The sequence below is a fragment of the Aphidius gifuensis genome, linkage group LG6, assembly GCF_014905175.1.
Source record: "Aphidius gifuensis isolate YNYX2018 linkage group LG6, ASM1490517v1, whole genome shotgun sequence".
Taxonomy (NCBI): Eukaryota; Metazoa; Arthropoda; class Insecta; order Hymenoptera; family Braconidae; genus Aphidius; species Aphidius gifuensis.
This window is the reverse complement of record NC_057793.1, coordinates 2526297-2550746: the sequence shown is the minus strand read 5'-3', so window position 1 is coordinate 2550746 and position 24450 is coordinate 2526297. Positions and strand designations below refer to the sequence as shown.

The following is a 24450-nucleotide window of genomic DNA, read 5'->3' as shown; positions in this document are numbered from 1 at the left end:
TTCCGTGTTCCAAGCTTGAATTTGAGACAAGAAGCCACAAAAATAGGAAAAAAAAAATCTAGAGTAGCTTTGAATTCTTATATAGTATTGAGTTTTTTTTTTTTTCATTGTAAGTATTTTTTTTTTTTATCATTCAAGTGTTAAATAGACTCTATGTATTTTCAATTTTTTAAACCAGATGCTAAATATCGTAAAAAAGAACACACCTAAATTTTTTTTTTTGCCAGTCTTTTTATTAAATCATGATGACCCTTGAATTTCATTGTCATTATTAAAATTACTCAAGTGTACAACCGTTTTTTAACTGATCAATTACAAATGAATTTGATTGTGGGAATATAAGCTCATAATGAAAATAAAAAATAAATTATTCATATGTTTACATATATATTTTTAAATTAAAATATATATATATATATATACTAAGTTTTAAAATTTATAAATTATTTAAAATTAAAATAACGCTTTGATAAAGTTAATTTCTATTTTTCTTTATTATTTGATCATTCAGTAATAAATTAAAACTTTTTTACAAATTACATATTTATACTTACCAATTATTATTTTTACTTTAAATTTATTTTAATATTTTAATCTATAGCTTTCCAACATCTAGTTTTTATTTACAAAAAAATACATTATCAACAAAACTTCAATGTTTAATTACGCAAGTATTTACTTTGTCTATTATGACAAACAAAAATCATGATATCGAAATAAAAAAAAAAAATAGCAAAGAGTAGCCGGTGTTTGAGTTTTGACTAAACCCATGATTGTAAAATATAAATTCAACTTTGAAAAAAAAAAAACAAAAAAAAAATCCTTTCTTTTCGTATATATATATTTTCCGTCCAAACAAAAAGAAATACAAACAATAATTGAAAGTCGAGATTATTTCTCTTTTCTTTTTTCTATTATTGTTATTATTGTTTTTTTTTTTTTAATTTCCTTTTTGATAGAACAATCTGTCCTACCCTTGCTCGTCAACACCGCAGATATATCAACGCACATAATAGAGGTTACATATAAAAATGCGGATGATACATCTATACATTTATATACATATAAGCATAAAAAAAAATGTAGTTATATAAATGACAGTACATGTGAACAAGTGAAAAGTAGTTTCAAAGCGCAGTCTAGTCCGCGTGAAAGAAATATAGCTAAAGGTTGGTGCAAATACGGAAATATAGATAAAAAAAAAAACCGCATACAAATGAAAAGCAAGCGAAATTCAGAATAAAAAATAAAGCCACGATACTTCAGGCGATGGATGTCGTCAGAGATGAGTAAAGAAAAAAAAAAAAAAAAAGGGTAAAAAGGAGCTTTTGAAAGGGGAAGTTATTTCGTGACGAAGAGAAAAAAAAAAAGCTCTCGACTCAATGCCAAGGTTCGACCGCAAGGAATATATATACAAGTTTTTTGGTCGATACGAGACAAACTACTTTTTTTTTTTTTTTTATATTTATGTAAAGAAAATTTTTACACAGGTATTTAAAAAAAAAAAAAACTATTATATGTATTGAATAATTTTGTGGGAAAATAAATTTATTTAAAAAAATTCTTATGAAATAATTGAACGTATTTTAATTTTTTATTTTTATAAATAATAAATTTATTATTATATTGTAAAATTGAGAGAGAATTAAAATTGAATATTTTTATTTTTTTTATTTTTGTATTGTGAATAAGTTGTATAGAAGCATGTGCGACAGCTATTTTTCATTGAAAATATATTTAAAATATAAAATGGCTTTTTTATTAAAATATTGAATTTTTTTTTTTTTATTTTTACTATGGCTGATTGATTCTATTATTCTCATTGGAAAAATAAATCAAACTAATATTACGAATGAAAAAATTTAAAGAAGAGAAAATAGATGTTAATTAAAATATTAATATTATAACAATTGTTCACAGCTAAAATAAAAATAAATAAAATGATAAATAAAAAAAGAGATATAAATAGAAAGAAAAAAAAATTACTGAGTACACAAAGAGCAACTTGATAAATAATTTTACCGTAAACAATTTATGTACATATAAAAAAAAATATGAATAAATAAATAAAAATAACCATAGATGATAATAGATTATTGTAAAGATCGATTCTCAATACCTTTTTACCTTGGACGTCTATCGAGCAATTTCGTTAAGTACCAGTCTTGTCGGAATGCAATTAAATTGATGCAAAAAATTCATCATTGTAAAAATATCCATACAAAAAGTAAAAATAATTCTTTCTTTTCAACATGACATTTGTTGAAATTTGACAAAAATATATTTTAATTAAAAATTAATCATTTATTTATATATTAGATAATAATTTAAAAGTTAAAATTAATTTTATCAATCAAATTTTGATTTATTAAATGTCATAATATTAGTTAAAAATGACAAATAAATTAATGATCATTTATTTGAAATATACTGATTAATTTTTCTCTCAATTTTGCTAAATTATTTTGTCCCTTTTCCAGTATATATTCCATCAAATTTTCAAGTAGATTCAATTAATTTTGACAGGTATTAATTTTCATGTATACATGTGTTAAAAAATTTCACTTCAAATAAAATTAAACCACAAATAAAAAAACCTTTAAAAATTCCATTTGCGGAATTTCGAAATGAACGTGATATTTCGATCATTTCGAAATAAAATCACAATGTGTTTCGAGTGGTCATATACACTGGCAATGCCATTTGGTCTTCTTCACAATAATATATATATCAATTTACCAAAAATATAAAAAATTTTATATAAAAAAATATCTAAAAATTAAAAAAAATATAAAACTGTTTATTATAGTTTTTAATTAAACATACAAATTATATTTCTAATAGAAATTCAATCGAAATTTAATAGATAAATTGTTATTAATATTATTGCTATTATATTTTCTGAATTATTATTATACAATGTAAATTGTAATGGAACTGATGAAAGCCTGCTATTACATAACAGGGAGATGCTTGCATTATATATAGGCTCATGTTATACATAGAGTTGTAAGGGCTAAAATTTTCTCTCTCCTGGCGCCATAAGGGCCACTACAACCCCTCGATCAATATTCCATACAGTGGCGTACGCTACACAGCATTAAAAAAACTATATCATTTTTACAGTTGTACTTTTAAAACCTGTCATTTTATATTTTTTACAATTTTATTTAAAAAATATTTCTTCTTTACTTGAAGCTTCAAATATTTTTCGAAATATTTTGTAATATTTTGTAATATTTTTTTATAGATTTTAAGGTTTGAAATATATATCATACATCAAAATAATAATCAAGATACTTGTTTCTATTTTTTTTTTTATTGTACGAGTTTTATATATATGGAACATTATTTTGTAATTTTTTTTCGTTCCATTAGATCTGTTTTAAAAATAATAGTTTGACGTCACTATAGATGTGACAGCTTGACAATGAAAATTTTTTAAAAACAGGATGCAAGTTTGCATTTTTATTTTATACTACGAAATATCGTCAATTTAAATTATTGCACTTTGGGATATTAAAAAATTTTATTGACATGTATTTTTAACTTTGTAATATATATCTCTCATTTTTTTTCCATGATTGTTATTAGTTATTAAATAGTTGTTTTCGATGATTGAAGTAATGTTCAAGTCAACTAGCTTTATATAAATCACGTACGTAATTAATCTTCTTCAAACTAAATTTTAAACATGAGATTTTAGTAATTTTTGAAAGCTTGATTGACAAATTAAGTATTCTAATATAATAAATCATGAATAATACTTGTTATCTTCATAAAAATATATTCTATTTATCAGATATAAAATGAATCCAACTTAAAATTCTTGGAAATATTAATTAAATAAATATTAATCATTTTATATATTAGAAAAAATATGTTTTGGTTTTTTCAATTTTATCAAATTTTTTAATCAATTAAAGCCTGGTGATAAATTAAAATCTTGTCAGGAAAAAAAATTATTTTTTTATCTATATAGACAAATTAATAAATTATGGAAATAAAAAACAAATAGACTATATATAATTTATATTTTTTATGTGATATATAAAAAATGTAAAAAAATTATAAAATTAATTTTTTTTAATTAATTTAATTTTTTGTTTATTTATAACAAATTTTATAATTATTATTTTATAAAACATAAATACACATTTTATTTATTTATTTATTTTTTTTTTTCGTTAGCTTCTTTTTAATTTTTTTTTTGTTTGATGTTTTGATGCTGACCCAAGTATCTCTTTGATTTATATTTTTTTTTGGATTTACTATGGTCTCCTTACCACATACCAAAGCTTCAGAAATTTTTATCATTGTTCGTTGATATCTAAAAGCTTTCGCACAACTCTAAAAGAGAATTTTCATCGGTTTTTTATAATCCAATGTTTTTTTTTTTTCAATTGATCATCCTATTTCAATTTTTTTCACGATAATATATGCCATCTTTTTTGAATTTTGATTTAACATGTACATTATTATTTTTACTGAAAAAATAAGACCTTATTTTTTATTGTTAAATGTTTTTTGTCTTTTGTATGATACGACAGTTTTATTAATATTGATTTTTGGATTTATTCAATTTTTATTTTACCACGGTATCGTAATACAAATAAATTAAAAAACCGTTTACAAAAAATTCATCAATAGTGCGTAAAAACTTGGTATAATAATTTATCTAAAAAAAAAAAGTCAACGCCCACAGCTTCATAAATATTTGTTTATGAATTTGGAATATTTTATTGTTTTTTCGAGGTCGCTAGACATCGTATTATCATTTAATTCAAATTCTCAAAACTCTTTTTATTATTTTTTTTATTTATCACACGCCCTAATTACACACGGTGGAAAAATAAAATTTAATTATGTTCAAGTGTATAATAGAATTTTTTGGCAGAGGGAGTATCGAGTATATAAGCATGTTTTGTTTTGTCATTTGTATATTATTTCGTCTTCTTGTATTTTCGTAATAAAAAATTAAATTATCAAGCTCAAAAAAAATTGATAAAAAATATTAAATCATCATTATGAGTATAAAATTATTGGCATTGTTGAGTATTTTTTTGTTTATTGTAAGTAATATATAATTATATTAATTTGTGTTTTTTTTTTTTTATATTTATTAAAGTTATCTATTAATTTTAGGATAATTATTTTATTGAAGCATGCATTCCTTATGAACTTGTTGAGGCACGTGAATCAGAATGTTCTCTAAAATTAAGTCCAGGTAAAATTGAAACATTTATTTAGATTTTTACAATATTTAATCAATTATTATTTAATCTATTTGCATATTTATTTATTTTTAAAAATAAGAATCAATGATTGCACTGGAGAGTAATGCATTAGCTGTTGATGACAGCATTAAAAATTATCGAGTCTGTCTTCTAGAACACTTTGGACTTGTAAGTAATTTCATTAAATAATATCTCAATGATATAATGATAAATTTAATTATTTTTTTGCTTTTTAAATTAGTTGAGAAATGGAAAAATTAATGAAATAAAACAAGATGGATTTTACGAGATATACATTGATGACAAAGAACTATTGGAAGTCGTTAAAGTTTTTGTGGGAGAATGTAGAACTTATGGTAAAAATATTATTTGAAAATTTTATACATACATAATAAATAATTAACTTATTAATCATTTTTTAAATTAATTTATTGTAGCAAATAATCGTTTTACTGATCAGGGTGACATTGCTGTTACTTTTTACAATTGCATTGAGGCATCAGGTTTTGCAAGATTTCTCTCATCCCAAGTTTGTAAACGATTGAACAATGAAAATTAAAAATGCAAAAAAATTTTAAAAATAATTATTTTCATCTTTTTTTTTTTTAATTTATATTATAGTCTGGAAGTAGTGCAAAATATGCAATAAAAAAATTTATATGAACCACAAAAATTTACTGTATTTAATAACACACTATATACCAGTGTGTTTAATTAATTTTCAGTTAAAAAAAATTATTAAAATAAGCTGTTTTTTGTAATAATCAATTAAATAAAAAATAATTATGATAAATAAATTCCTTGTATATATTTGTATTTTTTTTTTAAATAAAAAATCAATCAATAAATTCTATAAATAAATGTTTAATTATAATTATTGATGAATTATTTATTTTTATTTTCACATTGATTTCCATCGAGTTGAGAAAAATAATAAAATAAAAATAGACATTAGAAAAAATTATCGAAAGGTCTAAGGTATATTCATTGTTATCATATGACACTGTCGGGAATAAAGTTCAGAGCAATAATAATAATAAAGGGGGTTTTCGGGAGGGTGATGAACTTGTTGTTGGTAAAAGGTTTCAGCATGACGCATCAAACAAAAACAGGTAATGCAATAACAACTTTAGGGGATAAAAAAAACAAGTATGATACACGTGAGAAATTGACCTTATGTATATACATACAATTTTTGTTTTAATGTTTATAATGTTTTGATGAATCATGGTATTTATTTATTATCAAAAATGGCTTCTTGATTTTATGATAAATACAAAATACAAAAACATTTTCAAGTTTGTAGATAAACTTTATCTTTTTTTTTCAAATACTCTTATCATTTTTTATGATTTATTATCTCAACAAGTATACATGCTTTAATTCAAAATATTTATATAAAATATTCTAACAATTTATCTAGTTGTTTTTGTATTTATTTATTAACTTGTTTAATTTATCAAAACGTGTACTCACTGTAAAACGTAAATTACAACTGAAAAATTAATTAAAAAGTGTATACACAATATATTATAAAATTAATGACCAATAATTATAATAAATTTGTCTAAAGTTAATATAACTTGATGTATAATTAATTTATCAACAAAATGACAAACGTATTTTTCTTTAAATTTTTCAAGTCAAATAAAAATTAAATAATTTATCTATAACTCTTATCATTGTTTATAAAACAGATATTAAATTTTTTTTTATACAAAATTTTATAATGAAAATGTATTACATATATTTTTTAATTACTTCAGTATTTATAGATGAACAGTTTTTTCCAATCAAATGATGGAGTTTTAAAATATACATGCAAGAAAAAAAAAAAATACACATGTGAATTGATTTTAATCCCAGTAAGAGACTTCATAAATGTAAATTCTTCTTTTTTTTTTTTTTCTCATTACATTTTTCATAATGTTGAAGATATATATTAATTTGTTGGAATATCAATTTTTTTTTATTCGGTCAATACCCTCATATCAAGAGGGTTTAATAATTGCAATAAAAATAAAAGAGAGCTTTAAAAAAAAATAGAAAAAATAACTGTTTTCATAAATGAAATAATATTTTAGAAATTCAATTGAGTACATAGAAGGTTTTGAACTCTGAGAATGTTTGAAAAATTCCATAGGAAAACATGAGTGAGCTGATAATAAAATAATTTTTGTGGTAAATGTCGTTGGCTTGAAAGGATACATAGAACATTTTGAAACATGTAATAAACCTCATGACCCTAACCCAACAAAGTGATATTACAGTAGATATAATATTTTATATAAAAAAGCTCAAGCTTTTCAAACTGAAAATTTAAAATTAAATTCATAATAAAATTAAAAATAAATGAAAGTATTATTATTTAAGATGAATTTTAGTTTTCAAGAAATATTTAGGTGTTGATTAAATTGTAGAAGCTGGAAAATGATAAATAAATAATTAAAGGTAAATTTTAAACGCGCATGTCTTTTCCACGTCACCCAGGAGGTAAGACACGTGACTCGTTTTTTTTTTTTATCAAGTGGTTTCTCCAGTAGACCTATTCCACTTTTCGCACGTTTTCTAGCTGCAGCTAGAATTATTTTGATTGCGCTGATAGCAGCAATTTTTTCGATTGCGATTCGCGCTCATAGCAGCAAATTTTTCGATTGCGCTCGAAGCAGCAATTTTTTCGATGGCGATTTGCGCTCATAGCAGCAAATTTTTCGAATGCGCTCATAGCAGCAAGTTTTTCGATTGCGCTCGAAGCAGCAATTATTTCGATGGCGATTTGCGCTCATAGCAGCAAATTTTCCGATTGCGCTCATAGCAGCAAGTTTTTCGATTGCGCTCAAAGCAGCAAATTTTTCGATTGCGCTCATAGCAGCAAGTATCAACACACGCAAGTACAAAAAAAAAAAATATACGCATATACATAATTATATACCCGCGCTCATAGCTGCAGGTATATTTTTTATCATACACTTTGATAGGACATTTCTAGGCTCAATTCACTATGCCACTATCACTAATTGTGATAGGACATTTCTAGGCCTTAATCACTATGCCACTATCACTCACTATCACTATTTCACATTTCACTAAATCACTATACATATAAAATTTTGAAATCCCGAAAATTATAAAATTCTGAAACAAAAAAATCCTGAAACAAACAAAACCTGACATTATTAGAATCATGATATTAAAATCCTCAAAAGCTTGAACTCCTGAAAATCCTGAAATCATAAAAAACCTGAAACATATAAAAACCTGAAACAGAAAAAATCCTGAAACATACTTGAAAATTTGATTATTCTTTTTGGAAAAGTGCATTTAATATCAAATAAAAAAACATCGCGAATGGAAAATAGGGTGATAATTTATCTATTATAAATTTTCACGATAGATAATAATAAATCCTAATCACCCTTGTCTACTCTGTTTGAGAAAGACAAGGTCGATTCATTTTGACTTACACACTACGACTATTTAATTTGGCATTTAAATTGAATATATATAATTATTGAAGAAATCAGTCAAAATGAATCTATACATAAAATAAAATTTGGAACGACAAGAAGTTTAAAAAAATATAGCAACAATTTTTTGAAACTTCAAGGATATTGAAGCACTTTTCCGGGATAGGTTAATAATTACAACTAGTCAATCGTGATCTAGAGGAACTTATCTTATTACAGCAAACAGCCATGAAGAAGTTGTCTAGGTATTCTCCAATAATCCAAATAAATTCCATTATATCCTCTCAGCTAATCCATGAAGAAGTTGTCCAGGTAGTCTCCAGAAAATCCAAATGAATTCCGTTACATCATCTCAGCAAAACCATGTAGAAATCGTCAAGGTAGTCTCCAATAATCCAATTTAATTTGCGGTTAAATCCTCTCAGCAATAATAATAATCCCAAAAACAGCAACAGGCACTTTTTACACTTATACACTATCACTTTTATTATAATATATATATCACTTTAATTTTTTTTACACATTTCTTTTTTAATTATAACCACTAGCACTTGCACTAACACTTTCAATTTTTTTTTTTTTTTTATGACCACGAGTCAATCGGCACGAAAATATTTCTAACCAAATTTACCGGACAAAAAAATTCTAAACGTGATTCACTCCGTGAAAACTAAAACGAACCGAAAAAATCTGAAAAAATATTTTATTATTCCAAACTTGTACTTTTTTTTTTATACTGAACAACCACGAGGTAATTTTTATTTCTAACCACGATTTTAACGGACGGAAAATTTTAGATGATGTTAAACTGAAGAAAACCGAAGACGAACTGACTGAAAATCGTCTAGGACTGCGGTTTATATATCCTAGCTATCCTAGACAATCCTAGACGAAGACTAGAGGTCGCTTTTTCTATGATTTACTGCCTAGCTTCGCCCTCTGCAGATGTTTCATTGGCTAACGCCAGGCAAAATTTTTTGAAACACGTTTCGCGCTGCGATGACGTCAAGGTGAAAAAAAAAATTTTACGTGGATGCCATGCGGTCGAACGAAAAAAAAAAAAAACCACGTGCAAAAAAAAAAAATTAAAATATATTTTTCTGAATTTTAAAGATTTTTTTAAACAAAAAAAATGTATATTATTTTGAAATTTATAAAAATAATTTGCTAATTAAGATTTTTACTGATAAGCTTTTTTTTTTAATTACAAAATTCCACGTGTTATTTTATATTTTGAGAATAAAAAAACAATTAAAAAAAAATAAAAAAAATATAAGTGACATTGATTAAAGCTTCTGATAATTTTAATTAGTTGAAAAATGGTTTAAAAAATTAAATATCATTAAATAAACACGAAGACTTGTGTCTTTTTTGAATTAATATAAATATCGTATTTGGTCCTCGTGGCTTTTTCCTATTACGAGGTTAATGTAAAATAGTAAAAATTATAATTTTTATTATCTTTTATAAATTGTTAGATGGTCACAAAAATTTTCAAATGTTAACAATGCAAACATTTTTATGTGGTCAGTATAAATTTACCCACGTATATTTTTGGGCTTGGCTTCAGGGTTATAAACTTTTTTTAATTGAGAATTATACGTTTTCTCATTTTCTACCATCAACTTGTCTGTTACAGTCGTGTTACTCGTGTTACTCGTTAAAATAAAGTCAATTTTACCAGTGAACATAACGACGTTGCAAATTTTTTCATATTAATATAATTTCTTTTATTTTTTCTGTTAAAAATATCAATTATTCTCGACAGTTATATAAAACGTATATAAAACGTTTTTTTTTTTTTGAAGCTCTTTCTCTTTTTTTAACCACGTTTTAATCTTCTACTTGAAGGTAAAATATATTTTTTTGATGTGTAAATCTTTATCAAATATTTCAGTTGCATGAAGTATGACAAATAAATAATAAAATACTTTTTTCAATTACGTAATTGATACATAAATAATTTAAAAAACTCAGTTGTATAATACTAAATAAAATTTTTTAATTTTCAATCATCAAAGTAAAGGTTTACACAATTTTATGTGCTATGGATTTGTTGGACATGCACTAAATTACTTAAATTTTTTAGTTGAAAATAAAAAAATAACAAAACATTATTTTAAAAAAATAAAAACAAGTTAAATCCATGGGATTTGTGGTTCAATCACGTAGTGTATACATCAAACCTAAATGAAGTTTATTTTGTTTTTTTTTTTTGTGCAATATAAAAAAAGTTATTGACTTACTAAAATCATAAAATGTAAAAGTAAATTGAAAAAGTATTGCTAATAAATTTGAGGATATTTTTAAAATCCTTTTTATTTTTTTTTTACACTACTTGTTTTGAAATTTTTAATTCAAAAAAAAAGAAAAAAAACGCTACAAAAAGTATACCAATGATGTAAAAAATTTTTGATAAAAAGTTTGCAATTTTTTGTGAATGAATGAATGAATATACTTTAGTATTTTGTAAATAAAAACACTCTATACAAACTTTTAATGCTCACGGGTTATTTTTCTAAAAAAAAAAAAAAAAGCTTATTTTACTGCGTGTATGATAAATCAAATATTCTGTTTTTAAAAAATATCAAAAGATAAGCGATATTTAAATATTGATAAATTTATATTTTCAGCTTTCAAGAGAAAAAAAGCTTCTCCTTTATTTAAACAAAAAAAAAACATTCTTTATATAAATTTTTTTTGAGATAATTAAGAGAATTATTACCGAGATAATTATAAAAAATTTTAATGCAAGATATTTTTTTTTTAAGTAATTAATCGACGTGAGCTTTCTTTGAATATAAAGTTCAAGTAAATTTTGAAAAACTCTAGGAACATTTTGGTTGAATTACCATAACAATTAAAATTGTATATTAATTTTTTTTTGGTACATTGAAAGCTCTCAAAGTTTTTCTATAAATTAAATTTCATTTTTCCTTTGTTTATAAAAAATAAAAACATTTATTTATGATATTTATGAGATAAAAAAAGCATGAAATTTCATTTTCAATTTCATGTTTTATCTATTTTGAATTGTTTAGTCGTTTCTAAAATATTATATGTTTTTTTTTTTGTTTTTTTTTTTCGACTATCATATATTTTATTTTATCATGTTTTCGTTTTTCTTTCTTCTATTATTTTTCAAATGGATTTTATAAATTTTTAAGTAGACAAAAGTAGACCCAATGGATATCTCTCGAGATGTGAATCAAGAAAATATTGAAAATATATTGTTTATATATTTCAAGTTGTACGAGACTCAAGCTATTTCTCAGTTTTTTTGTTTAAATTTATAATAAAGCTCAAAGTGTGACTCATGCAAATAGTCCATGACGGGTACTTGTTCATATGAAAAAAAAAAAAGTAAAACATAAATAAAAGCTCAAGTATTAATACGTGACTACTTTGAGATATATTCTCTTGAGACGTGTTAACCTTGCACGTAATATTTATTGGCCTATTGCCCTGTCAATTTTTCTAAAATACAAAAATAATTTATTTTTTATAATAGTCTATAAAAATTATAAGAAATTTTTTTTTTTTTTTATTATTATTTATTTAATTTGTAACATTTTTTTTTATACAAAACAATTTATCAAGTTTTTTTTATCATAATTGTATTTGCTATTAATGTATGAAAAAAAATCATTTGAATTTATTAAATTATTGTTAATATTTTTTAAGTATATATATTTTAACATAAAAATTGTGAAATTACTTTATATATATAAATTTATGAATGAAAATTAAATTAATTTTTACGTTGTTTAATTTGATAAACTGGTCTGTCTAGAATGTTTCCACCTGGACCATAATTACATACAAGCACAGTTGTGTAATATCCTTTTCTATAATATCTAGCAACACCACATCCAATATGAGTTGTTTGACCCCAAACCATCTGAGTATAGTGACCCGTAACTGGACCATAATTACGTCTGGATCATATTTGAAACAATTATTTTTTTTTATTTAAACATTCAAAATATATAATAGTATTGACAATATTACAAACTATTTTAGAATTTACTCACCTGAATTTTTCAACGTTATTTTTGTTGTAATATTGTACTTCTTCGTACCATCCTTTTATCAAACCTGTCATGGTGGCAGTCCATCCACGTGAGTCTCCCATGAGAGCCCAATTTTGACCAACATATCCAAAAGTTTCTGCAAAAAAAATTTTTTTTTTGTTTTGTTAATTAAATGGCAATTATCTAGTACTTAATTTTTTTATATTAATAAATTTATTACTCGTGTTTCTACATTCGTCATGACCATCTACACATTGGTTGGCCCAGCGTTGAGCAATATTGGCCAGCTCCTTATCCCATTTCTAAAAATTAAATAGTAATAATAATAATAATAATTTTTTTTTAATCATAAAATAATTGATGTAATTTATTATTTACAAGATCCTTGATTATCCCAGCTGGTTGTGGGCCAGGGCTTCCACGAGGCTCTTTTCCATTTGCAACTGTTTTTCTGAACATATTGTGAACTTTAAGAATTTCATTTCTTTCGTCACTTGAAATGGAGGTTCGTTGAAATTTATTACAAGTTTTCCCTGGTTTTTTTGACTTGAAAAATAAATAAATAAATAAATAGTAACGAAAAAAAAAAACCATAAATGATTAGATAAATAAATGAATAATAATGATAAAAAAATTGAGAACAAATAAATAGTTTGAACAAATAATTATACTTACAAAGTATTTGCACATTGTATGTTGTCCTTTTTGGCAACTTTGAATTTGACAGTAATCAAAAGCTGCCACTGAAGCAATTAAAATAGTGACAATGACAGTCACTAGTCTAATCGTTGTAGCCATAATAATTTTTATTTTAATTTCAGCTTTGTTGTGAAAATTAAAAAAAAAATAAAAACTATGATCGTCAGTGTAGAAACTAAATTAATAAAATAAAATAAAATTATTTATCAGTTATATATTTTGATAATTATTATATAAGACAAAATGAATAATTGTTTCTAGAATAATATTTATTTTTCATTATTCAGTAGAAAATTAATTGAACATAGAAAACACTGACGTTAAAATGATAAAAAAAATTTTTTCTTTTTTTTTTTTCTCGTTGATGATAATAATTATTAAATTAATGGAATAAAAATAATTAAAGAATAATAAATAGAAGAATTTATTAATATTTTACACAGGGTTATTAATTTTTTAAACTATTTTTGATTTTAATTTCATTTTGTGTAACTTACTTGGATTTAATTTTTCAGGTGTGACTATCGGTGTAGTGATTTCTTCAGACTGACAACGAAAATGTTGTGGATTTTCAAGAACGTAGTTAAAAAAAATACGTGTTAAAATATTATTGGTTTATTTTTAACTACGTGTTTTATGTAAATGATAACAAAAAAAAAATATAACGACTGCTTATCAAAAACCATATATAGTCACAAAATAGAATTGGAAAAAATAGGAAAATAAAAAAGTTTCGTAACAAAATAAGATAACAAAATTAAAACGTAATAGTTTTTTTTTTAAGACGTCTAAATCATAAATTATAATAATTTTTAAGGTCAATTTAAATAATGATAAATAACAACCTTTGTTTTTTTTTTTTTTTGTTTAAATAAAAATATAAAAAAATTTTAATCATGGAAAAACAATATACATTTTAAAAAATAAAATAAAAATCTTGCTATTTATATTTTTTTTCTAGTACTTTTTTAAAATGAAAATTTAAAAAAATAAAAATCAATAAAAAGTAATATTATGCGAAACGTGCTTGGGTATAATATAGACTTTTCCAAACAGCAAAAGCTCAAGAATGAGCTTCTTGGATTCAACCATATTTATATATTGTATTTTAAATTATAAAATCAATTTAAAAGTACCAAAAAAATAATGATTAACCAGTTGGCTATAATAGAATTAATTTACAATTTTTCAGGAGCATTCATGGAGCTAATAAAATGATACATTTAAATACAGTAATGAAATATTTTTAAAAAATAAAATTGACATTTAGCTTCAAGACTAAATAAGCTACTTTAAATTAACCAACTTTGAACAACACAGCATGATGAATTTTTAATTTTTGAATATTAATATATATTTGTATAGATTTTCAAGGTGATATTTCTAAAGACATAAGACATTTCTAAGGTCAGATTTTTGGTATGGCTAGTGAGTTGCCATTTACCAGACAGCCGCGGTAATGAAGCTTTTATCATTCAGTTCACGTCGCAAAGCTTGGTAGACCCTTCATTTTATTTTCTTTATATAACAATACGGACAAGGGCTTTTACATTAGCAAAGGGTCTCTGCCGAGACTGAGAAACCAGAAATAAATAAAAAATTTTGTAGCTTTTGCCCAAAGAGCTATACTTTTTTTTGTGCTTTATATATACATGAAATCTCGAATGTAATCCTATGAAGAGACAAGTCAAAATAAAAGGCTTACACTTTTAAACTATATATACCATTTATATATTTTTTTTTTTTCATGAGTTTTTTTTTCTACTTGTAGAAATTATATTACATATTTATATGAATAATAAAAAAGTTGACAATTTATTTACCACAATATATAATTTACTTGAATGTTTTTTTTTTTTTTTTTCTTATTTATTATTATTATGTCATTTTTGATATATTGATCTTGGCAACTTGGCTCGCGTATTATCGCGGATTCACGAATTTTGTTGCCAACTCCAATGTTCAAAAATGTTCAATTTTAAAAATGTTGTTAGCAATAAATAACACATAGTGCTCTGAATAATATTTACTTTTTTTGCTATAAAATTATTCATATCTGTTGGTAACTTTTTGTTGTTTCATGAAATTTATAATAATAAAAAATTACAAAAAATAAATAATAATAATAATAGGAAAGAATTGGTATTCATAGTTGAAAAAAGTTTTAAAAAGTTATTGTTTAATTAACACATTGACGCTTGACCGCATACACTAACTTACGATAGACATTTTTAATATTTAAATTACCAACAGTGTTGAAAATTGAATTTGTTTTTCAATAATATATATATATATATATGTAAATGTTTAAAAAAGTGAATTTATATTTATTCTAATTTGAATTGAAATTGAAAAATAAATTGGAAAAATATTTTTTTATTTTATTTCCAAATCAATCAATTGTCACCCGGTTAATAATTTTTAGTCTAAAAAAAATATATTTAAATTAAAACAAATGTTAAAAATAGCCAATTGGTTTGTTCAAATTATTGACAATAGTCAATTTATTGTGCAATAAAAAATTTAACAGTTGAAATTTTTTCGATTAAACGAGAGTTAATTTGAGTGTCGAAACAATTATATTTCAATTGTCATTCAAAAGTTTTTTAAAAATGTATATTTATACTGATGAAAAATATATTAATGACAGACAAAAATATCATCTGCCATCAAAAATAATAAAATCAGCAATCAAATAAAAATATGATATGAAATTTATATGGAGCCAAGTTCATTGAGTTCATATATCCTGGTAGCTCTTTGATCCCAAAACGAGTGGATGGCTTAACGAGATCACACATGAATGCACATTTATATAGATATATCTTTAATAAAATAAAATAGCCTTTGTCATTGAACTGACGCATTATGCTTGTTTTTTTTTTTTTTTCTTCAAAATCAATTGCCAAATTCATTGAGTTCATTAGTTGTGTTTCAATCACTAATTTTCAATCAAGCTTAATGACACACAAAAAAGCTCAAAGCACTGAGAAGCTGGAAAAAAAAAAATTAAATAAAAAATAGTACATATTTTTAATAAGCTCCTAAAATTATGGATTAAAATTTTCTACAAAGAGCAAGTTGGAAAAAAAAAAACAAATAAGTATTTTTAATATATTTATTTATTTATTTATTTAATTAATTAAAATGCCCTTAACAATCCATTTTTTGGGCTACATGTGATGACAATATGATAATGAAATTATCATACAATACTTCACATGTAAATTGATACACAATTACATAATAATTTTGATAAATACATGTAATTTCTTATACGTTAAGATTAACAAAGTTAACATAAAAATATTTCTTTTTTTATTTTAACATTTAATTATATTTTTTATATTTCTTATTTTTGATTTTTGAATTTAGAAAAGCGTGAAGGTTGCTATACCATCCATGGAAAATTTAAAAAAAAAAATAAAAGTTGTCATTCGGCGAAGAGTAAAAATTCACAGTGTCTGCACCCTTTTCGTTTCACCCTTTCACAAATAGTAAAATATAATTTATTTTTTCTCTTCATATCATATAGTTTTCTTTGCTCCCCTTTAACTCATTTTTTTTAGCTCTGATAGTTTTTTTTTGCTTCAGACATGCGATATCTCGAGGGCGCAACATAGTTTGTAACTGCAGTGTATGTTTCGTGGTGCAGCAGATCGGCTAGACTAATGACCTAGCTAGACGACAAAAAAACAAAAAAATAATGTACATATAGAGATCACAAGTGAACTTTCATTATGAAAATTCATCAGACAAAATTTTTTTATACATGAATTTGCAAACGTGTATAGCTTTTTTGAGTATATTGTTTTTTTTTTTTTTATTATAATGACTTGTTAACAAGCAAATGCATATTTTCAGAAATAAAAATTTTATCAATTATTTCGTTATTTTGAAGAATCATTCAAAATTTTATTTCGTCAATTGATGTGTCTGAATGATTTTGAAATATATTGAAAATTTTATTTGATTTAATTTTTGAATCATTTAATAATGACAATTAAATTTTATTGATTACTTTTTAATAATTTACTACTTATATTATAATTTTTAATTTTTATAAATAAAAAAAGTTTTAAAATTTTTGAATTGTCCAATTGACAATATAAAAAAGTTATCGAATTACTAAAACTTTCAACCAGAAAATTACAAATTATTCTAAAACATTTTTCTTTTATACTCTTTAATTATTTTTAAAAATAAATAACCTATTTTTAAATATACATATTTCAAATAAATTCATTTTATCTATATATATTTTTTGTTTAAAAAATTTTCAACTGTATATATTTTATCAAGTATAGTATTTTGTAAAAATTTTTCAAACGACAAATAGCAGCTTTTCAAAGTAAATAAAGCGCATAAGAGAGCGTTGAAAGTTTTTTGGATAAGAGAAAAGAGCATCATCGAAACATCAACAACTTTTTTACCAGTACTCTTAAATTTATGCCAAGTTTTTTTTTCTAAATAAAAAAGCTACTTGAATAAATGATAAAAAAAAAAATAAAAAATAAATTATTCGCATTGAGATAAATGTTTGAGATGATAATTTGAAAAATATCTATTTAAATATATATCAATTTGTGAATAATGATAGATTCGTAACACGTGTAACTAATATATTGACAATAATGGAATATTTAAAGTTGTCCAATACGAATCGATTGGGCCAATAACGGTAACCATTATCGTAAAAACTAAAATATCAAAAACCAATTGAATTTACTTTTCCATGTCTATTTTAACTTATGTTTATATGTATTCAATCTATTTTTTTTTCTCTTATTTTATTTATCGATTTTTACTTTTGTTCAATTAAGGGAGTTTCATGTTTCATTTACAAAAAAAAATCTATATTTATACTAGATAAATTTCAACGATATTGCACGTTCGTGATGATGGCTCTTCTTGATATATAATAATAAGCATTTTTCATTATTTCACAAGTGCATTTACTATATAATTTTAACAGCTTTAATAAACAGATAATAAATGTTAATTTTTAATGATAATGACAAAATAAATAAAAAAGCTTATCAACTTATAAAAATGCTGTTGCAGCAAGTGTTTTATTTATATTTTTTCTTGATGGTACTTGTCAATGCCCAGACAATTTTATTGATAAGAAAAAAATTAAATAAATTAAACATTGCAATTGGTAATATTATTTTATGTAAAAAAAATTTCTTTTTGATTTTTTTGTATTGTTAATTTTAATTTTAGTTGTTTTTTTTTTATATTTTTTGAACAGCGTGTATGTCTGATATCCGATTTAGTTTTTAACAAAAAGTTATTGTAAGACAAATAATATATCTCATGGTAGCACACGTATGATTCACTAATAAACTTAATATTCTCAACAAAGACTAGTGAATTTAAGTTTTCATACTGTATTTCTGAGGAGTTGAGTTTCTGTATTCATCAGACTAAAACTCCTTTGTCATCATCACATCATCACAGCCTGTTAAAGTTTTATATTAAAAATCTATGAATATAAATGAAATAATATTTTTTTTTTTTATAATTAATATTTTAAATAGTTAATTTATATTATTAACTTTTTTTTGTATTTATTTTTATTTATGAAATTTTTTTTGTTTTCATTATTTTTTATTTTCAAAGGGATATAATTATCATGTATGTTGTTGCTTATATATTGCCACCTGTATTTGGTCGTGCGACAAGTTTTGTAGGAAATGATATTCCCTGAAAATTACCACCATGTTTCCGCAAGTTTCTTGTTACTTTCATGCATCTCAAGAGTAAAATAAAATAAATGCTTTCTAGTTTGTAACTTGATGTTGTATCAAGTTTATAAACGAAAAAAAAAAAAATAATATAAATAATGAATGAAAAAAAAAATGTAATTGTTTTTTTTTTAATGAAATTTGTTATCATTTTGTCTGTATATATTTTTGATAAATTTTAAATTAATATTTTTGATGAAAAATAAAGATTTGTAATAAAATAAATATTGTATATGTTTAAAATGAAAAAAATTTACATAGATATTTTCATTTTAAATAAGATCTCATTTTCTTTCTATGTATACTCTTCAAATAGTAAATATATATAGTAAACAATTCAAATGAAAAAAAAAAATATTCATCTATTTTTTATTCAACCAGAGTGAATTTGGTTTTTCAGTAAGATCAATTTTATAAATGTTGAATACTCTTTGTTTAAAATGCAAAATGAAATTTAGTTTTTGAATTTTTTTTTTCTATAAAAAATCACTAGAAAGTAGAATTAAAACTTTATGAAATTTGTGCTTAGAAATATTTTTTTTGCAAATGGGAACAATTGAAGAAATTCCATAATTTCCATCCTAATATAAAAAGGACAAACATCATCGGTCTTCCGGACATTTGATTGGTCATTGTTTTTTTCTCACTTACTTTCATACGAATTTCTTTCTGTTTGCCTTTTTCTATTATTTTTTTATTTATTTCGTTAGCAACGAAAAAACAAAAAAAAAAAAGCGAGTAAACAAAATTTTTTTTGATATTATTTTTTTTTTTTTTTAAATTGACAAATTAAGCTAGCACAACTTTCTCAATAATCATCGGATCTCAATGCACTTGGGCTTAAAATTTTGTGCGAATTATGTGTTTTTTATGTGTGAAGAAATAAATTTAAAAGAAAATTTTTTTTTTTATTTTTTACATTTTTTTTAAAAATTGGCGTATTAAGCTAGCACAACTTTTTAAATAATCATCGGATCTTAATGCAATTGGGCTCAAAATTTTGTGCGAATTATGTGTTTTTTATGTGTGAAGGAATAATTTAAAAACAAAATTTTTTTAAATATTTTTTATATTTTTTTTAAAAATTGAATTATTGAGCTAGCACAACTTTTTTAATAATTATTAGATCTTGATGCAATTGGGCTGAAAATTTTGTGCAAATTATGTGTTTTTCAGTGTGAAGGAATAAATTTGAAAAAAAATTTTTTTTATTTTTTAACATTTTTTTTTAAAATTCACATATTAAGCTAGCATAACTTTCTCAATAATCATCGGATCTGAATGCACTTGGGCTTAAAATTTTGTGCGAATTATGTGTTTTTTATGTGTGAAGGAATAAATTTGAAAGAAAATTTTTTTTTTATTTTTTACATTTTTTTAAAAAATTGGCGTATTGAGCTAGCACAACTTTTTTAATAATTATTAGATCTTGATGCAATTGGGCTTGAAATTTTGTGCAAATTATGTGATTTTTATGTGGGGAAATATAAATTTGAAAAAAAAAATTTTTTCTATTTTTTCTATTTTTTTTAAAAATTAAGATATAAAGCTTGCACAACTTTTTCAGTAAACATTCAATCTTGATGTTATTAGACTAAAAATTACGTGTGAATTATGTGTGATTTATGTGTAAATAAATAAATTTAAAAAATTTTTCGTCAATTTATTCATTCTTTTTTTTTTTTTTATGATAATACTTGTGTTTATAAAATCAATGAAAAATGAACCTTTTAGAAGGTATAGATACAGGCGCGCGTAGCGCGCCAATGTGCTCGTAATATAAAATTACAAAAAAAAATAAATAATTATTGAAATTAAATTTTAAAACTTTTAAGACAGTCATATTTAGGTGTCATCTAAATTATAGAAGCTTAATTTAATAGATTTATATACAAAATTTAAAACTATTGGTTAAAAAATAAAAAATAAATAAAATCATAATTTCAAAAAAATATATCGGATTTTTGAAAATATATAATTTGATATAATTTGTCAAGCAAAAAGGTCAAAAGGATAACTCATTTTAAAAAATTATAAATTAATGAAACAACTCGTCTGGGTATAATTGGAGACAATTATTAGAATGAAGCAACTTCAGAGGTCTTGGTTAAATTATTTGAAACGTCCGGATACTGCAAAAAACGTGAGATTAAAAAAAAAAGAAAATAATAATAAGGTTGGGTAAAAATTCGAGATAAAATGCGAAATGAATGAAAAAAAAATAAAATTAATCTGATCAAAAATGTGTGGGAAGTTAAATATTTTACAAATGGGTTTTTTATTTTTTTTTTGCTTCAATGTATTTATTTTTTTTTTATTTAACATTTTCATTGAGGTCCATCGTTATCAAAGCCCATATACAGAATTAATTTCCTTTTTTTTTTTTAGATCTAAATAACTATATAAATTTAAAATTAAATATATCCATCATAAGAAATATATATATTAAATTTCGATATTTTATATTGCTCGATTGCTGTGTCAAGTTTTATGTGTAACTAAAATTTAAAGACTTACACATGTTGCGGTTGTGACCAGATGTCATATAGCAGGTGCATCTCATTCATGAGTTCAATAATTTTATTTTTCTTGTCAAACATTTTCCGGTTTAAAAATAAAAATAAAAAACAGACAACTAATAACACATTGGCAGGTGCAAATCCCTTTTATTATAACGGAAAAAAAAATTGAAATATTGACATTTAAAAAAATAAAATTTCCAATTATTTAAAAAATAATTTTCGTTGTTAAAAATTATATAAATTAATTAATAACTGCATTTTTTATACGCTACATATATTGTCTCTATTTTATCATTTCTTTTGGATTTTTATTTACAGAAAATATTGACGTTGATATTTATTTACAACTCAATTTTATCATCGAGTTTAAAATCTGTGGTTGGCGCCTCCATCAGACACTCATAATATAAAAACTACTTGCAGCAAGTTATTATTATTATTATTATTTTTCACTCTCTTTTCTTACTCAATTTTTTTTAAATTCAAACACACAACTCAAGTTGATCATAAACTAGTAAATATTCTCTCCACAAAATAATATATAATTTATTTATATAGAGGAAGTGCGAAATCGTTTTTCACACTTATCCATTCATTTTTCCTCGCTGAATATACATATGTTCGTTTTGGATCGATCAAGTATAACGACCTTACATATTTTTACACCTTTTTTTTTTTTTTTTTCTTGTATTTTTATATGCAATCAACGCCTTCACTGTGGGTTGGCAACAGATTAAATTAATTTATTGCAAATACATTTTTTTTTGATAATAAATTATTATTATTTTTACCAAATACTTGAAGCCCAATTTGGATACATTGATATTTCTTAAATTAAATATTAAATATTTATAAAATAAATATAAATTTGTTATCAGAAAAAATTCATTGTAAAAAAATTTTTTAAATAAAAGTTAATGTTTTTGTAACGAGAAAAATAAGTATACATTTTATCTAGTTGAATAATAAAACATTCAAAATGGAGACAGTGTAATTATCCTGCCAACTTTATTACAATAGCTTGGCATTAAAACTGGCAAGTGGTGTTCATCGTTTCTATACAATTTTCCCCATGTACTTAAAAAATATTATTTTTTTTTGTTTTTAACAAATGTTTTTTTTTTTTTTTTCCATCTTTTCCTTAGCTACATATTTTAATAACGATGTAGATTATAATTGTCACTTGGATGCTGAATATATATATTATTATTTAACAACAAGATGGTTAAATTCAAAAATGGAAAAGACGAGTTATGCTTGTACGAAGATTCACTCGACGATTCATCTTCCCGTCACCTCATTTACCTGAGTCTGTTGGACCCATTAGTATTTTGTGTCAAGAAAATAAATATATGCATATATTTATAAATATGACTGGTTGAAAAATAATCATAATTTTTTAACTTTTGCCCTGACTTCATTCAGTATTTTTTCAAAGAATTAATGATTTTTTTAAGTACATAATTTCAGTAAATTATTTTGATTTAAAAATTATATTTTTATAATTTTTTAAATAATATAAATTATATTTTAAATGTAAAAGGTTTTTAATAAATTTTTGTTTAATTTTCCCATTTTATTCGATAATAACTTGACTCAGATAAATTTGATAATTCAAGTTGAATTAAATGTACCAAAAAAAAAAAATAAATGAATAAATAAAATTGTTTAGATAATCAAATGATACAATTTAGCATAAACATTGAGCTCTTTAAACGGACATTAGAGACTACAGAGTTTTCAAAACGTAAATATATATATTTATGTACTCGAGCTTTTGATGCTTCAAGGTAGACGCACAGAAGCTTGACTGAGTGCACACATAGCCCTTTGCAAATATTCTCTAGAGAATGAATTTAAAGTTTGAAATTAGTTAAACAACATGTAGATTTACTATTTGTATATATACTTGTTGGAGATTCTACCTAAAATCTTACTTGTAGACATTAGAATAATCATATGATAATAATAATATTATATATTAACTACCAAAAGACCCAACAGACACTGCACTTGGTGACCTGTTCCACTAACACATTGCATTGCAATAATATTACAATGTTAAACCAACCGTTGGATATTTTAGTACATATATCATCCTGACTTTTTGTCTCGTACTTGTATTTTTTTTTTTTTAAATATGAATATTATATTTTTAAATATATATTTCATGGACATTTAGCTACTTTATTTTACAGAAAACTTTGAGTTTTTATTTTTTAAATATTAAATTAGTAATTTATAATTATTAATAAAAATAATTTTTATTTTTTATTAAAATATATTTTGCAACTATTTATTAAAAAAAAAATTTTTTACTAAAATGCATTAAAATTTTTATTGTGTAAGTATTTTTGGAGTATTTTTTAAATTTTAAAATATTTGAATTTAACAATAACATAAGAATGAGGTAGACGAAAAAAAAAAAAAAAAAAGTAGCAAAAATCAAGATATATAAAAAAAGAGAAAATAAAAAAATAATTTTTTGAAAATGATGAAAAAGGTTTGGCAAAGAATTAAGCACCGCTGGGTAACAGACAGCTGAGCCCCGGGGCGTAGGTGGCTGGAGGGGACTAGATATATTTTGCAAAAGTGGGAGAATTTTTACGTATAAAAAACAAAAGGAAAAAAAAAAAAAAAAAAGATGCTGCTGTTGCCAGTTGGGGAGAGTGGCGGGAGGGAGATATGGTGCGCAGAGTGCGACGTACGACTAGTGGGGGCTGTAAACACGCCGGCGCTTC

General features: G+C 23.2%; 2 protein-coding genes across 2 annotated transcripts; one reads left to right on the top strand and one right to left on the bottom strand.

Moving 5' to 3' along the window:
- The first annotated feature begins 5041 nt into the window (after positions 1 to 5041).
- On the top strand, positions 5042 to 5896 carry LOC122858796. The gene is made up of 5 exons (XM_044161948.1): positions 5042 to 5072; positions 5146 to 5227; positions 5317 to 5405; positions 5479 to 5593; positions 5675 to 5896. The coding sequence occupies exons 3-5, from the start codon at positions 5322 to 5324 to the stop codon at positions 5794 to 5796; spliced, it is 321 nt and encodes a 106-aa protein (XP_044017883.1). The 5' UTR covers positions 5042 to 5072; positions 5146 to 5227; positions 5317 to 5321; the 3' UTR covers positions 5797 to 5896.
- Positions 5897 to 7543: 1647 nt separating this feature from the next.
- Positions 7544 to 13536, bottom strand: LOC122859672 (venom allergen 5-like). Its single transcript, XM_044163357.1, has 6 exons — positions 13414 to 13536; positions 13117 to 13284; positions 12959 to 13040; positions 12739 to 12874; positions 12467 to 12642; positions 7544 to 7548 (listed from the first exon to the last, which is right to left on the bottom strand). Exons 1-6 carry the CDS (start codon positions 13534 to 13536, stop codon positions 7544 to 7546), a joined length of 690 nt encoding a protein of 229 aa, XP_044019292.1.
- Positions 13537 to 24450: the final 10914 nt, after the last annotated feature.